At 52.4% G+C, this 16226-nt stretch overlaps 2 protein-coding genes across 12 annotated transcripts in view; both read right to left on the bottom strand.

Moving 5' to 3' along the window:
• The window catches only part of ARHGEF11 (Rho guanine nucleotide exchange factor 11), a 37497-nt gene extending 32854 nt beyond the window's left edge, over positions 1 to 4643 (bottom strand). For all 11 annotated transcript variants that reach the window (XM_089483023.1, XM_089483033.1, XM_089483024.1 and 8 more), the window contains exon 1: positions 3439 to 4643. In XM_089483023.1, coding sequence (XP_089339149.1) covers positions 3439 to 3473 — 35 coding nt within the window. In that variant the 5' untranslated portion in view covers positions 3474 to 4643. The remainder of the gene's footprint in view (positions 1 to 3438) is intronic.
• An 8987-nt stretch (positions 4644 to 13630) lies between these two features.
• Positions 13631 to 14592, bottom strand: LOC149301726 (ETS translocation variant 3-like protein). Its single transcript, XM_089483584.1, has 3 exons — positions 14532 to 14592; positions 14155 to 14392; positions 13631 to 13919 (listed from the first exon to the last, which is right to left on the bottom strand). Exons 1-3 carry the CDS (start codon positions 14590 to 14592, stop codon positions 13631 to 13633), a joined length of 588 nt encoding a protein of 195 aa, XP_089339710.1.
• Positions 14593 to 16226: the final 1634 nt, after the last annotated feature.

Genomic DNA, 16226 nt, shown 5'->3' with positions numbered 1-16226 from the left:
GGGGGTGGTGGTCCTGGAACCAAACTTCAGCAGATGCCAACAGCCCATTGCCCAAGGCTCATTCCTCCCCTGGGGAACTTCTGTAGGCCCTGTCGCCTTCCCCTGCTCCCTGGGAAGTGACATTGGAGGAAGGATTCAAGTTCAGATGCAACATACATTCCCATGTTCAAGAACCCACCTCCAAGTCAAAGAAGACAAGGGTGATGTGAAGAAGGGTTGATCTCTGCCTGAGCCCCTGGAGAGCCATTGCTGCCACCCTGGGAAGGGCAAAGAGCCTGGAGAGAGACAAAGGGGTTCTTCTGCTTGTGGGCTGCCCACATCCGCAAGACTTACCAAGGAAGAGTTGACCTCGCCATCAACCCTGACTGCTCTGAGGATCCCGAGGACTCTATAACCTCCAAAAGGAGAACATCTGTTGGGGCAGAACAGCTAACCTTGGCATCTTTTGCACTTGAGGGGATTCCCATCCCTGAACCGAACGTGGCTCAATCCATTAAAAGCCGCTCAGATCAGCTTGTGGGTGGGTAGAATTTAGAAATCTACAAGCACTAATGGCAAAATCCCATGAACAATGCTAGAAAAGGTTGCCAGTAGAGGGGCAGGAAGAGGAACGGAAAGAAGAACATCCCCTGAATGCTCCTGGCGTCTTGTACCCATCCATTGCAAGAGGGTGGGTAAGAGCAGTGCAAGACGAAGAGCAGCTTCCTCAGGTGTGGGATGTAGGATGAGTTGTGCCAAGGCAACCCTCTCCCCACATATTTCTACTCTCTTTGTTCTTACACACTCCCTTGACCAGAGCCATGGGTACCAAGGTCCCTGCGCTGCCTGAAACCCAAGGTTAAAAGCTACTGTCCTCTGGACCAAAAAAGCACCAACCTGGGAGCCACCAGACCACAAGGGGTTTCCCTTGTGGTCTGGTGGCTAGGTGAATGAGATAATACCACCTTTCCCTAGGTGAATGAGATAATACCATGGCACAAATATGCCACTGGTCCCTGGCATACTGGACAAAAAATGTGCCTTCCTGACACATCTAGCAGCTTGAGAAGCCCTTCGCTAGACCATCCCTCATGTCATGTCATCAGGAGGGCACAGAGGCGCATGGAAAGGGATGGGGAAAGGCAAGGAGATGGGATAAATATCCTGGCAAAGCAACCAGTCAAAGGAAACATCCCCATCCAAGGCTGGCTTTGGACAAGTGAGAGCAAGAGTGTCCCTTTCTGGCCATGGAAATTCAGAAAGGAATCCGGCTGGTGGCATGGATGGCCATATAAAATAAATAGGCGGCTTCTACACATATCTACAAATAGATCAGCAAACACTGCCACAGAAAACACAGCAAAGGATGAGAGCTCCTGCAGATCAAGCCTCACAAAGTCATCCATGAAGCACCTCTGAAGGCTCCCATGCACAGTCATTCCTGCACCCGAGGAAAGCTGACAGAGGGACTGCAGGGCCTTCTCCACAGGGACCCCAACTCCAAGGAGCTCCTTTTTTAAGCAGGACCCAACATCTGCTCAGACAAGGAGAGCATCTCAGGGGGTTCAAGGGACCACAACACATCTTGTGAGGACGCTACTGAGGACGCTTCCAAGCATCTTGCTTTTACTGCTCTAAACCTCCTCAGCAGATTGCGCAGATGGAAAGACATTTCATACAAAGGTTGTGGATCTATGAACTCTCGACATGTCCATTTTCCAACACCAACATTGTTTTCTGGTATATTAGAAGATGAGGGAATGGACAACCATAAATCTTAACTCACACACTCTTCCACCCTACCATGGGATTTCCGTGGCAAGATTTGTCCAGAGGAGATATGGCACATTAGCTTTCCTCTGAGGCTGAAAGAGTGTGTCCTCTGTGTCCAACAGTCAAAGCACTGCAGCACAGAAAATGCCGTTGGTGTTCAATGGGCATTGCAACCACTGTTGATCAACATATTTATAAAGAGCCCAATGCTGCCTTTGGCTCTTTATAAACGCATTGGCCAACAACTGTTGCAATGCTCTTTTATCCACAGTGTGACTTTCTGGTGATGGAGGCAGTGTTTCTGATCGTACCAAAACAGGCTCCAGATGCCACAAACTTACAAGGGTTAAAAGAGCTGTTCAATCGAAGGCCCTGAGGCCAAATCTTCTGGGGAACAGGTAGGAAAGAGCCCTTTCATCCAGCCAGCCTGCACCCCAAGGGACCAAATCCAACTTCAGAGGGGTCTTTGGGGTCCACATTCCAGGGGCAGGCGAGGCAAAAGGTGGAACGAAACAGACCAGCTTATTTTAGCTTAACGCACTTACTGTCCGTAACTAAGCCCTAGGAGAGACATTTCAAACCCTTTTTAGAGGGGAGGAGGAAGAACCTGTATAAAAGCTGGGGAGCCATTCAACTGGCGTCAGAAAGGAGGCCTCGGAGGGGAGACCCCAGGAGGAACCGAGGTGCCTCAGATCCGGGCTCAGGTCTGTCTAGCTTGGGCTCCTGCCTCCCACTGCAGTGGGACAAATGCCTCCAGGAAGCCAACGTAAAGGACTCCCTCTCTCCTGTGGCCACTTCCCAGCCAGAGGGATTCATGGAGGCTTTCCACCACAACTGCCAGCCATTAACAGACTCAGCTGAGTTTGGGTTTGGCCAGAATTAATTGTGGTTACGATTGACAGGCTCCATGATGGCCCCGCTGGGACCTGTGCTCAGTGAGATAAGGCTGCCCCTGGCAACAAGTGGCTGCTGTGCTCTTCTCTCATGGACCCCTGAGGTCACAAGTGGCAGCCCAGGTTGTGAAACCGATCATAAAAGGTAGGACCCTGAAAAAAGAGTGGCTCCAGAGAAGCCAGGAGCTGTCAAAGTGCCCACCTTCCAAGGGAAGCCTTGCCCTCTGACCTATCTGTCACAGAAACCACGTGAGTCGCAGAGGGTTCTGGGGGACGTTCTAGAGGGCACCATTGGTTCACTGGCCAAACAGGGACCCATACTGGCCCCACATGCCCAAAGGCGTCCCCTGCCACACACTCAATGCACAGTGTTCAAAGGAAGACTGGTGGCAGAAGAAGGCAGGGCTGCACCATGTAAGCCATGAGGGATCTCCTCCTCCTCCTTGAGGAACCCCAACAGGGATCTCCCCAAAAGAGAGCATGGAAAACACAACCACCGGCCCAGGCAGAGCCTGCTGCTCTTTGCAGCCCAAACTGAGCGAAAGCTGGAAGACAAAGGAAAAAGTGACAAGTGGTACAGAGTCGGGTTCCTTCATGACATATTTCAGCGAGGAGCCGACCCAAAAAGTATTCCTTTAACAGAGGAAGAAAGCCAGAGAGGGATCCAGAGGGAAGGCAGGGCATTCCCCAGCAGAGAGGGCCAGGTCCTGTGACCCTCGCCAGCGCCAAGGCCACCAAGCAGAGGGCTCCTCTGCTGAGACTTGACCACTGGCCAAAGAGGAGAGCCACATACCTGTCCAGTGCAGTCTGAGGGGGCCGCATGTTCATGGCTTGTGCTCAGGTCCAGAAGGCCAGGGCCGGCCGCCCTCCGGGGTCTTTGGCCGCGTCCAAGGAGGGGGTCTTTGTGGGCCAAGCCTGGAGGTTGTCCTCCCACCAAGGCAAGGCTGGCCTCCTCTTCCTCCTCCCAGAGTCAGGGAAGCGGGGCCTTCAGATCCATTGGGGTTGAGATCCAGACAGTGCTGCAGCTGCGGGGCTCCGTCTCTTTGGGGTTTCCAGAACCCTTTGTTTGGTTCAGTAAAATAACACCCCTCTCGCTCCCTCCGAGGAACAACCACCACAATCACAACCACCACAACCACAACCGGCCCCTACTTTCCCCAAGGTTATGGATACGCCTGGAAGCGCCGAGGGGCACAAAGTCAGGTCCCCATCCAAATGGGAAAGCCTTCCACGAAACCTTCCTTATAATCCAGCTGTCCTTCAGAGGGTGGCCTCCAAGAGGGAGGCAGAGGGTCTCTGGGGCCGAGAGAGGGTCACCTCCTGGGGGTCCTCTCCTTCTTCTTCTTCTCCTTCTCCTCCTCCTCCTCCTCCCTTGGAACCATCGGGTGAGAAAGGCATTCAGGAATCCCCAGCCACCAGAGCCAGACTGGGTCCCCGGCTGTTCCTGGGAAGCAGGGCGGCTTTGCAAGGGAGCTCCCCAGGGAAGGGCCCCCGAGGGCCCCGGTCCTCCAGCTCCGGAGCAGAAGGAAGGCCGCTCGCCATGAACCAGGGAAGGCAGGCAGGCAGGCAGGCAGGCAAGCCGGGGGACCTCCCTCCCTCTTCAGTGGGGAGAAAGGGCCTCCTCTGTCTCCGTCTCCTTCTCCTTCTCCTCCCGGGCCCCTGCCTCCCTTCTGGGCAGCTGCATCTCGCCTCCCTCCCTGCCTCCTTCCTCTGCAGCAGCCCAGGAGGAGGAGGAGAAGGCCTCCCGGCGTCCCTCCGCTGGGCCTAGAGGGAGCTCCGCAGCCCCGGCCTTTCCTAGCAGGGCTCCGCTCCTTCCCAGGCCCTGGATCCCGCCGCCACCACACCGGCCTCCCTCCTTCCTTCCTTTCCTTGGAGGAGGAGGAGGAGGAGGAGGAAGAGGGGGCGCCTCCCTCTTTGCCTGCCCTCCTTCTGCTCTCTTTCCTTCCTGCCTTCCTTCTCTCCCTCCTCCTTTCCTTCCTTCCCTCCTTCCTTCCTTCAGCCAATCCCTCCCTCTGCTCTGCCGCAGGAAACAGAGACACAGAGAGAGAGAGAGGCTCCCTGGATCTGCAGCAGCAACTGGGAGGAGGAAGAAGAAGGGGAAGGAGGCCCAGCATCCCCACCATCAGCACCCCCACCATCATCCCCATCATCCTCTCCCCCCGAGCCTGAGGGAGGAAGAGGAAAAGGAGAGGGGGTCCCTGGCAGCCAGGGAGGAGGATGATCGGGATGAGGGTCATTGTACTACCAGACCCATCATCCCCACCACCATCATCCCCATCATCCTCTCCCTCCTGAGTCTGAAGGAGGCAGAGGGAAAGGAGAGGGGGGTCCCTGGCAGCCAGGGAGGAGGATGATCGGGATGAAGGTCATTGTACTACCAGACCCATCATCCCCATCACCATCATCCCCATCATCCTCTCCCTCCTGAGTCTGAAGGAGGCAGAGGGAAAGGAGAGGGGGTCCCTGGCAGCCAGGGAGGGGGATGATAGGGATGAGGGTCATTGTACTATCATCCCCATCATCCCCACCATCAATGGCTGGAGTTCTGGCCCATCCCTCACTCACCTTCTCTCATCGCAAAAACCCAGGGAGCATCATTTGCTGTGCGAATAAATCTACAGCGCTGTATAAATAAAGCATGATAATAGTAATAATAATAATAATAATAATGAGTTATTATCCCATAGTCTCCCAAGGGGTTTCAATGTAGGAAATTGTTGTTTTGTATTAAATACAACAGTCACCAAGGATCACAGACTATAGAGTTCGATTATCTGGATTTAAGCCAAAGAATTTAGGAATAATAACAATAATAATAATAATAATTTTTATTTTATTTTTAATGCATTTCTTAGTGATTGGGCAGGCTATAAATAAATCATTTATTATTATTATTGTTATTGTTATTATTTACAGTGATCCCTCCACAGTCACTGGATTTCAGAGTGAAGGATCCCTGTGAAAGTGGGAAAACCCGCAAATAAAAAATATCACTCCTCTTTTCCCTTATGAGAAGACCTCTCTAAGAATCTCCAGGTCCTCCAGCGCAACTCTATGGTCAACACCTGCCAGAGGTGGGTCATAGAGTCATGTTGGAGGACCTGCAGATGCCTAGAGAGGTGTTCTCTTGTGAGAATTGAGAACCTCAGGCTAATGATCCACAACCAACTTAATGTAAAACAAGAAAGTTTATTGTAAGATGCACAGCAGAAGTAACCACAAGCACGTCTTTGCAGAATCTGAAGGCACAAGGAAAAGTTCCCACTTTAAAACCCCACCCAGGACCCAATCAACACGGCAACCAGCCACCTTACCGTTGAAGAACCGTTACCTTCTATCCCACATCCCAAACCCCTTAGCAGGGCCCCATCCACAAGCCAAACCTCACCCTTAATATTCAACCTTATTTTCCCAACTCCCAACATTATACAATATTTCAACACACAGAACTATCGAGATCAATATATATATTAAACATATAACAGTGATCATATATGAGCTGAATACATGAAGTGAATATTAAATAACTGGATATGTCTAATATTTATTTATTTATTTATTTATTTAGGTATTTATATCCCGCCCTTCAGCCCTAATGGCTCTCAGGGCGGCTTACAATATTATTTTTAATCAGACAGTTCCCTGCCCTCAGGCTTACAATCTAAAAGACACGAAACAGAAGGAGAAGGGAATGGTGGAGGGAAAGGGGATGAGGTCCAGTGGTTCTTCTCTCCCTCTAAGGCCTGGACCAAGGCAGATGGATTGGAGGGGGGGCTCTTCCTTCTTCCAGGCTAGTCCTGATGGAGCTGGACTTGCCTGGCCAACTCCCTCTCAGGCCGGCAGGTGGCAGTTGTGGAGGGCGGAGTCTCCTTCCTTCAGGCTTAGTCCTGATGGAGCTGGACCTGCCTGGCCAACTCCCTCTCAGGCCGGCAGGTGGCAGTTGTGGAGGGCGGAGTCTCCTTCCTTCAGGCTTAGTCCTGATGGAGCTGGACCTGCCTGGCCAACTCCCTCTCAGGCCGGCAGGTGGCAGTTGTGGAGGGCGGAGTCTCCTTCCTTCAGGCTTAGTCCTGATGGAGCTGGACCTGCCTGGCCAACTCCCTCTCAGGCCGGCAGGTGGCAGTTGTGGAGGGCGGAGTCTCCTTCCTTCAGGCTTAGTCCTGATGGAGCTGGACCTGCCTGGCCAACTCCCTCTCAGGCCGGCAGGTGGCAGTTGTGGAGGGCGGAGTCTCCTTCCTTCAGGCTTAGTCCTGATGGAGCTGGACCTGCCTGGCCAACTCCCTCTCAGGCCGGCAGGTGGCAGTTGTGGAGGGCGGAGTCTCCTTCCTTCAGGCTTAGTCCTGATGGAGCTGGACCTGCCTGGCCAACTCCCTCTCAGGCCGGCAGGTGGCAGTTGTGGAGGGCGGAGTCTCCTTCCTTCAGGCTTAGTCCTGATGGAGCTGGACCTGCCTGGCCAACTCCCTCTCAGGCCGGCAGGTGGCAGTTGTGGAGGGCGGAGTCTCCTTCCTTCAGGCTTAGTCCTGATGGAGCTGGACCTGCCTGGCCAACTCCCTCTCAGGCCGGCAGGTGGCAGTTGTGGAGGGCGGAGTCTCCTTCCTTCAGGCTTAGTCCTGATGGAGCTGGACCTGCCTGGCCAACTCCCTCTCAGGCCGGCAGATGGCAGTTGTGGAGGGCGGAGTCTCCTTCCTTCAGGCTTAGTCCTGATGGAACTGGACTAATATTATATTATACTATTTTATATAATATATAATATAATAATATTATACTTGATCTTAACTGGTTCTGACATCTCTCTAGGAAATTCTAGGCTCTCCAGCGCAACTCTATGGTCAACACCTGCCAGAGGTGGGTCATACAGTCACGTTGGAGGACCTGCAAATGCCTAGACAGCTGCTTTCTCTAGGAACTTCTAGGTTCTCTGGCACAACTCTATGGGCAACACCTGCCAGAGGTGGGTCATAGAGTCACGTTGGAGGACCTGCAGATGCCTAGAGAGCTGCTTTCTCTAGGAACTTCTAGGCTCTCTGGCACAACTCTACGGTCAACACTGCTAGAGGTGGGTTATAGAGTCACGTTGGAGGACCTGCAGATGCCTAGAGAGGTGCTTTCTCTAGGAACTTCTAGGCTCTCCAGCGCAACTCTATGGTCAACTTCCAGCAGAATTGCACTGAAGAGATTCCTGAACATTATTATTATTATTATTATTATTATTATTATTATTATCCCGCCCTTCTGCGCAACGCAACCGGGGCAGCTTACAGCACTAAAATGTACATTTCATACCTCCCACCCCACCCCCCTTTTATTATTATTATCATTATTATTATTATTAAACTTTAATTATATAGCGCTGTAGATTTACACAGCACTGTACATACAATTTTTAAAAAATCGATGAAAATAAATCCTGCCGATGGCATGAATTCTACAGGATAATAACAAAATACATATAAAACAATAGATAATAATACAAGATAGCATTAGATTAAAATAAGCAGTTAAACAATTAACAACTTAAAACATACCTAAAATGATAAACAACAACAACACAAACAGTGGATCGCAGCAGAAATCGGGGTCAATGGACTGGACATTCCTTTGGTGGCTGGGCATCTGTTCCAGTGATGTGAACCTTTTAGAGCCGAGTGCCCAAACTGTAACCCCAAACCCACTTATTGATTGCAAAGCGCCATGTCCCTCTGGCTTTCTAGTAACAAACTCTGGCAGAGTCTGTGCTGGGGCAACAGCGCATGTGCCCATAGAGAGGGCTCTGAGTGCCACCTCTGGCACGCATGCCATAGGTTCACCAGTGGCTCCAGCAGCGTCTTTCCAAGACACTCAGCTCCTTCACAGAGTCACAAGATCCCACAAAGAGATCCCAGGGGGACAACACAAGATCCCTCAAAAGGCTGGTATCCCTGACCCACAAGGGCCGCCGTGTCTCTGAAACCCACTCACGGAAAGCACCAGACCCATGGATCTGGATGGACTGGAAACCCACCATCCCCTTCCAGGTACAGACAGACAAAGCATTTCTCAGCCAACGCAGGCAACCGGATGGAGAACCCACTATGGCCCACAGACCACACAAACCACAGCCACAAACTGCGTTGCTTTCTCTGCAGGAAGCTACTAAACCCACAGGTTTTGCATGTCTATGGCTATGCGCACAGTCTGATTATCAAGGTTCACTCCATGCATCCGCACTGCAGAAACAAAGCACTTTGACACCGCTCCAACCGCTGTGGGGCTTTCCTGGGCATCCATGAACAACAGCAAAAAGATATATATAGCATGTGTAGGACGTGTCCCGGAAAAGGAGGACGCCTGTTCACCTGAGGGCGCTTGGACATGCCTCCTTTCCTCCTGGGGAATCCTGGGACTTGTAGTTGAGGGAGAAGCCTTAGAGGCCTCTGGTAGAGAGAGAGAGGTCCAAACTACACTTCCCAGGATTCCCTGGGAGGATGGCTGCGTGGTGGTCAAAGCAAGGCCCCTTCAGCAGCATTATAAAAAGATGCAGAATACACCTGAACAGTGAAGCATCTGGCCCATCTCAAACATTAAATAAACACTGGAATTACTCCGGTCAGCAGTGGCCTGTCCAGTATTTAAGTCTGATGCAAAACCACACTGACCAGACTTGTTACTGGGACCTTGAGGCCGAAGGAGCCAAAGGAAGATTCTGGAAAATGCCGGAGTATCTTGTTGGAGGACTGTCTGGCCCCTTGGCCTGAGGCGTTGTTAAGGATCCATCGTGTTTGCCACCTTTTTCCAATGGCAAGAAGGCTCAGGAAGCATAGCTGGGGGTCTTCATGAAGGAGGCCCCTCTCTCACTTGACTTCATCACCTCAGTCCTCCTCCTCCTCCTTCATTATCAAGATGGCGGTGGTTATTCAAATCAGGGATTCCCCTCCAAAGGAGTGGCATTGCAGGAGTCCGGAGAGGAGTCCACTCTGGGCCCTCAAAATGGCTCCCTCACGGCTTTCCCCTCATCCTCACAAAACAGGGCCTCCTGCCCTCCTTCCTGGGCCCCCATTTTCCCCTTTGACAGCCACTGCGCCTGGAGCCCTGGGATTCACAGTTTGGTGAGGCCTGGGATCCCAAGTGCCTTTCCCCTAACCTGCGTATCCCAGGATCCCATAAGAACTGGAATGGCTGTGCCATAATTGGTGGGGGGCTTCAAAGGGAAGTGACTGCTTGAGGAGGGGGGTCTGACTATCCATTTCTAGGAGTCAGTGGATGCTGGGGGTTCTAGTCCAAAACGACAGGCATTTCTCCACGCTCTGGCTGTGAGCCATCCAAGTCCAGTTTTTCAGGGGCCAACAAAATGGGGGGCCACCAATACCTGGACCAACTAAGTCTCTGGGCTGCTATTAGTTGGAGCGGGCACCACCATTTGGGTCTCTAAAATGGGCTCAAGGGTGGGTGCCCCCAGACGCTGGAAGCTTCCTTAGCTGGTCCAGTTGGCCACCATTTTGTGGCCGCAGAGGCCCTGGGCCATCTCTGCCCCTTGCCCTGCCACCGTTCTGGACTGGCCCAGTAGCCCTTCAATTCCTGGGGCTTCCTCTGGGGCCACTTTTTACACTTCATTCGGGGCGAGCAGAGACTCTCCGGTGGGGCATTTTTGATCCTTGCACCAAACTGCAGCTCTCAATATTATTTGCCAATGCTGTGACAGTTTGTTTATTGAAAATAATCAATTTCTTTTTTTGCCCCACAGTTGTGTGCCAAGAAGCCTCCCACAAGACAGCCCTCGCTTGCAGCCAAAGAAGCATGGCACAAAAGGAAAGGAGGACGATGGCGGAAGAGAGAGAATGGCAAACATCAGGGCCAGTTCTTACGGTTTGGCTGTGATGGCTTGGGCAATGAGGACCCCCATCCAGGATAGGACAAATCCGCCTGGCACCTCGAGGGAGACAACGGTGTGCCACCCCGGGCAAGCTGGCATCTGATGGGGCAGCCCTCCTCCGTCAGAGGAGCGCAGGCAAACGTGGTAAGTTGGCTTTAGAGTCACTATAAGTAGGATTTTGCTTGAAGGCACACAACAACAAAAGGGAATCCTAGAGTTGGAAGCGACCCTAAGGGCTTTCAGTAACCAAGATTTCCTGCATGGCAAAGGGTTGGACTGGATGGCCTTTGCGGTCTCTTCCAACTCTTCTATGATTCTACTTCATAAAATGCACATTACTTTGTATATTATATTCCATCTGTTATGTTTTGTTGAACTGGCCAGTTATTTGATAAGGGGCATGTAATAGTAGCAGCGGATAGCCAATCTTTGTATTCAGTATAATAAACTGTTGCACATGCAGGATGTGAGCAAAATCCCATATCATCAAAGGGGTCCCAGTGTTGGGGAGGAGTCAGAGCAAGGCTGTAGCCACTTTACCTTCCTTTGTTCTATGTGCGAAGTGTGCCAGACCCTCCGCTAGCAAAGCAATGTCTGCAGCGATGCCAGGGGGTTGCCAGGGGGTGCGGATGCCACACATTTATTTATTTCCACACTGCAAGTGGGAATCTCACCTTGTAAAATGGCTAGCCATCGGCATCACCGCACGTGAGGATGCTTGGGGGGATCTCTCTCTTTCCACAGTGCTGTAGCATTAGGGCGATGTGGTTTGTGACTACTCCATCAAACATGCACCCAGGAGCTCTGCCATGTGGCACTCACACTGGCACTGCCTTGCAATCAAGAGGGGCACTTGGTATGGAAAGTAAGGTCACAGGTACTTTATTGATGTGCCTGCAACATATACAAGCACCTTAGCAATAGGATACAAGTGAGCTAGGCAAAGCAGGCAGCGTCTGTACTTTGGAATGAGAAACCATGGGGTACTCCCTCTGGCACCCCACCCCACACTTGGAAAAAGGGTAGGCAATGGGATAATACCACCAGAACCCACTCGGATGCCCACTCTTTGCCTTTAGGGGTTAAGACCGCCTCGGCAGAACAAGCGTTGACCGTACAGTGGAGTGGCCAGGCAGATTCGTGGCTCCGGCAGTTTCTGATGGGAGGAGGGAGTTGGCACTGCCAAGTGGCACTGAGCTGAGTAAGTGAGGTGGCGTGGCAGGACAGTGGCTGAGAGACCCGGGGCACTTTTATGGGGCTTAGGTGGGATGCCTGGTCCAGTCAGGTTTCAAGCCGGCTCTCAGCCTAAAGCCGTGGGCAGCGTGGGAGGCAGGGGGTTGCCAGCTCCCCTGCTGTGGGGAGCCAGGGGTGCCCTCCTCTGGTCCAGGGGGGCTCAGGAATAGCCTGCCTTTGCTGTGGGACCTGGCCTGGGGTGCTGGCTCAGGCTTTACCCTGTCAAGGGGTCTGGGAGCCTGATGGCCTTCCTTCGGTGCCCCTTCTTCCCATTGTAAGAGAGGTGAATGGGGAAGGAGTTCTAGTCCCCCTTGGGCACCCCCTTGGCACTGCACCACCAAGGAGAGTCCAGGAAAGGCTCCCCCTTCCTTCGTACAGGGAGAGCCCATGCCCACGCTCAACGGGCTCCGCAGGCTGGCACTTTCCTCCGGAGGCAGGGCAGCCATGCCTCGGTGGAGGAAATGCCCAGCGAAACAGGGGGCACTGGAGAGGGGGCAAGGGGGCAGCGAGCAGAGCTGCCGGCCGGAATGGGGGGCTAAACCTGGGTTGGCGAAGGTCGGTGGGAAGGCGGCCAGAGGAGGAAGGCGCTCCTGGGTCCTTAAACAGCAGCAGGAGTTGAAGAGGCAAGAGAGTGGGACAGGCCCAGGACCTGGAGGGAAAGAAGCAGAGAGGAGATCTACAAAAGTCTCTCTTTTAAAGGTTATTTATGCACAGTTCTAAAACCTTCTGAAATCTACCCAGAACAATGTTTAGCCAAAAAGATAAATCGACAAAGAAATGGGAAAACTGCTCCTTCTGCAGTTCAGTGCAGTCAGCATATCCTGAGCTTTAGACAGGGTCAGGGGGCTGTTAAATCCTTATGCACATCAAAATGACACACTGTAAATCCATAAAGCAAAAGCCCACATGGAACACTGTGGCTGATGATGTGGGCAGAGGGCACAGAGAGATGGACACAAAGAGAGAGCAGAGATGCCCTCAAATGGGCAGAACTCACTGGCAATTCCATGCGGAGCTTGCAGCATAGATATAAAACACGTATTGGCGCCACTGGCCAGTTGGCCTAAAAAAACAATGCTCAGGTGCTCTCCTTGTGTTCCATGGAAAAGAGATGACTGCAGGGAAGACGCAAGGGATGGGAGGCACTCCAGAGGTTGGCTGGAACCTCTCGCCAGATGGCGCAAGAAGTCAAGGAAACGGAGCCACAGGGCAGTCCTCACTAGGCGCCGCTTGCACACAGACGGAGCCCCTCAGGAGGTCACTTCCAGCATTAAACCTTCTACTGAGATTGGACGGTCCACATAAAAGGGTGAGCAGGGAGGCCAAACAGTGCAGCCTTCAAAGATGAATGCGCACTTCTCCCAGAGCCCTTGCCCACAGATGCCTTGGACTGAGGCTATAATAAATCTGCTGCTTAAAGGATGCACCAGACTTCTGGTTGTTCTGTGACAACAGACAAATGTGCCTGGTTGCCATCTGCAAATCGCCAAAGTGTTATGAAGCCCACTAAATTTACCAAGGGGGTTTAAAGTGGTCCATGTGGAGCTTTTAGCTGTTCCTCAGTCTAACTCTGTGGAAGAATTGTACATCTCTCTCACTCTCATCCTTTTCAGTGAATACTTGTTTAATCCGCAGGCCAGCTGAGCCATTTTTAAAAGGGTGGCAATTCAAATGCCCACCTGCCCTCCCCAATTCCATTCCCAATGCCCGCTCCCCACAAAATAGGTCGGCAAACTCACAGCCGCCGGTGCCCACTCCTCTTTTCTCTCGGGGGTCCTCCAGGCCACGGCCGCCCCTGGGGAAGAAAAGCTGGTCCATGGCGGCGCAGGTCCTTCTCACAAACATGGCATTCTGTAAAAGCTGGGAAGGAGGAGTTAAATTGCAAGTGAGGTTTAGAGTATGTCAGTCAAAAATGGAGGAAACTGCCCACCCTCCACTGTGGCCACTCATAGTCCATCCAGCGGCATCCTTGCCCCATGGCAAAGCCACTGCCCTCCCTCCTGATTACCTCTGTCTGCATGTTGGGGGTCCCTCCGTGGGGCTGGCACATCCCAGCCGGACCCACCAGCATTGGCCTCGGAGGCGTCTGGGTGCCCCACAGCGGGTAGTTGATGAAGATCAGCTTGCTGAAGTTGAACCTGTAGGTGAACCTTTTCCCCTTGGTCTTGTGGAGGATGCGCTTGTTGTAATAATACCTGCATGAAAGAAGATGGACCACTAATAGCAAACATTGGAATAAAGCTGAAAAAGAATGCTGAAGGAGAACTTGAAGAACAGATGAAGAACCCTGGATGCAACCCATTAAGACTGTGACCTGGCAAAATACTGTTTTGATCGAAGTGCTGCTAAGCCACTGGCACATGCCACCCCAGAGACCCCAAGGGGCACATGCCAGGGGCCACACTGTCCCACTCCCCCGGTCCTCCTCACCTGAGGGCCCGGCTCAGCTTGTCGTAGTTCATCTGGGGCTTGCACTTTCTCTGGCCCCACAGACGGGCCACTTCCTCGGGGTCTTTGATGACAAACTCCCCGTATTCGCCCTGCTGCCAGGCAATGACCTGTCGGCATTCCTCCTTCTGCAGCAGCTCGAGGATGAAGTGCCAGAGCTGGATCTGCCGGGAGCCTGGGCTGGACTCAGCCTTGTAGGCCCAGTCTGGGAAAGCCAGGCCTGGAGGGAGGTCAAGAAAGAGGTGAGGAGAGGGAGGAAGGTGAGGGAGTCCTCGGATCTGGACACATCCCAGCTTGTCAAAGAACCCAAATGCTGCTTTTGCGCATGCATCCCTCCCCTCCATCAGCCCTTTCCTCACCTGATACCCAGAAGGAGGGCGAGGGAGAGGGCATCCCCTCTGAGCCACAGCCACAGTGCATCTTAGGGACCTGCAAAGCATTACCCAGCATCAGGGCAAAACAAGGCAGCAGCAAGACGTTGCTTCTTGCATCTTGTAGTCTGGTTGCAAAGTCTGAGCCCGTCTGGTGGCAAGAGAGAAGCCTGAAACAGTGGCCCTGGTGCCTGGCACCCCGCGGGAGCCCAGGTTGGCTTCTTCATGGCAGCTGCTCTCCTGGAAGGAGGCCTTCCTCCCTGACCCACACAGAGAGAAGGCCAAGGAAGGTGGCCGGCACCTCCATCAAGGCTACATTTATGGCCAATCCAGCCATGCTTATTTCAGCTAGGAATCTTAAGGGACCGCTCTCTGTGTCGCTTGCTCTTTGTGGTCCTTTTGGACAGGGCTTTTGGCTGTTCCCCACAGCCATGTCAGGCTGCTGTTATGGGAAGAAAACAGTCCTCCCTCACAAAACCGGTTGCTCATTTCATGCACTGGATTCAGCTCCCAACAGCCACGATCGTGGGAAGGTAGCCACCCGACTGGCACTGCTGGGCTCCTGCTCATTACTTACCAAGCAGTCAAAAGTTGTGGGATCCGACTAGTTCTCTGCAGCCAGAAACCACTCCTCAGGCCCCAAAGAGCAGAGAGAAAGGGACAGAGAGAAAGAGAGAGTTCCTCTGCGTTTGAGGGTTTTAGGACAATCGTCTCCGAATATAAAGGCAAGGAAAGGGGTTAACGGTAAATCTTCTTACCCCTCTCCCTCTGAGAAGAAACAGAGAGAGAGTCCACCCAACCGTATTGAAGAGGGGCTCATGGGCCAGAGACTGTCCTTCGAGGGGGGATCACTTTCAGGGAGGAAAAAAATCAATTAGCTTGGCTTTGGAAGACCTAATAAATAAATGGGCAAAGACCAAGGTCACAGTTAGGCCTTAAATGGATTTCCCTCCTTCTTACTTGGGGAGAAAAGAGGCATTCACTGCCAGGTGATGCAAGGGAGGGGGGATCCGGATTAAAACCCTGCTTGCTAGAGAGAAGAGGGGATCTGCTATTTCATGTTCTCCTACACAGTCGGAGAGGGTTTTTAAAAACTGGTTGTTTGCAGATATGATGAGAAGAGAGGGCCAGGTTTGCCAGTGGAGTGAGTTCCCCATCAGCCACAACAAAGACACATGCACACATGTCCTCATGTTCCAACTAAGGTCTGGTTTTGAGGCTTTTTGGAAAGAGTTGAGGGAGGAGTACAGGGTTTGCTTGGTGCCATACAGGTGAGGTTGCCAGGTGAACCAAGGCACAGGGCTCCTCTCCTTCTGATGGTTTCATGGAAGAAGGGATTTAGCAGTAGCTGTTGGTGAGATGCTGAAATGCCTTCTTCTCTACAACCATTGAAGGGAGAGAGGAGCCCTGTCCCTTCCTTTGCCTGGCAGCCCTACTTACAGCCCAGGAAGAGGCTCCCTTTTCTATAGGTTAAAGGCCTGTCCTGCAGCCACTCGCTCACAAACCATAAGGTTGCGAGTTCAATATCAGCCAAGGGCTCAAGCTCGACTCAGTCTTGCATCCTTCTATCAGTCCCTAAAACGAGTCCCCAGCTTGTTGGGGGCAATTAGCTGAACACATTGTAAATTAGGGAGGGCTTAAGTGCACTGATATAGAAATGTACTTGCTATTGCTTTCTCTCTC

Source organism: Sceloporus occidentalis, unplaced genomic scaffold, assembly GCF_023333645.1.
Source record: "Sceloporus occidentalis isolate IW3139 unplaced genomic scaffold, rSceOcc1.0.p SCAF_20, whole genome shotgun sequence".
NCBI classification, from domain to species: Eukaryota; Metazoa; Chordata; class Lepidosauria; order Squamata; family Phrynosomatidae; genus Sceloporus; species Sceloporus occidentalis.
Note: the sequence above shows the minus strand (reverse complement) of the source record. Positions and strands in the feature narration are given on the sequence as shown.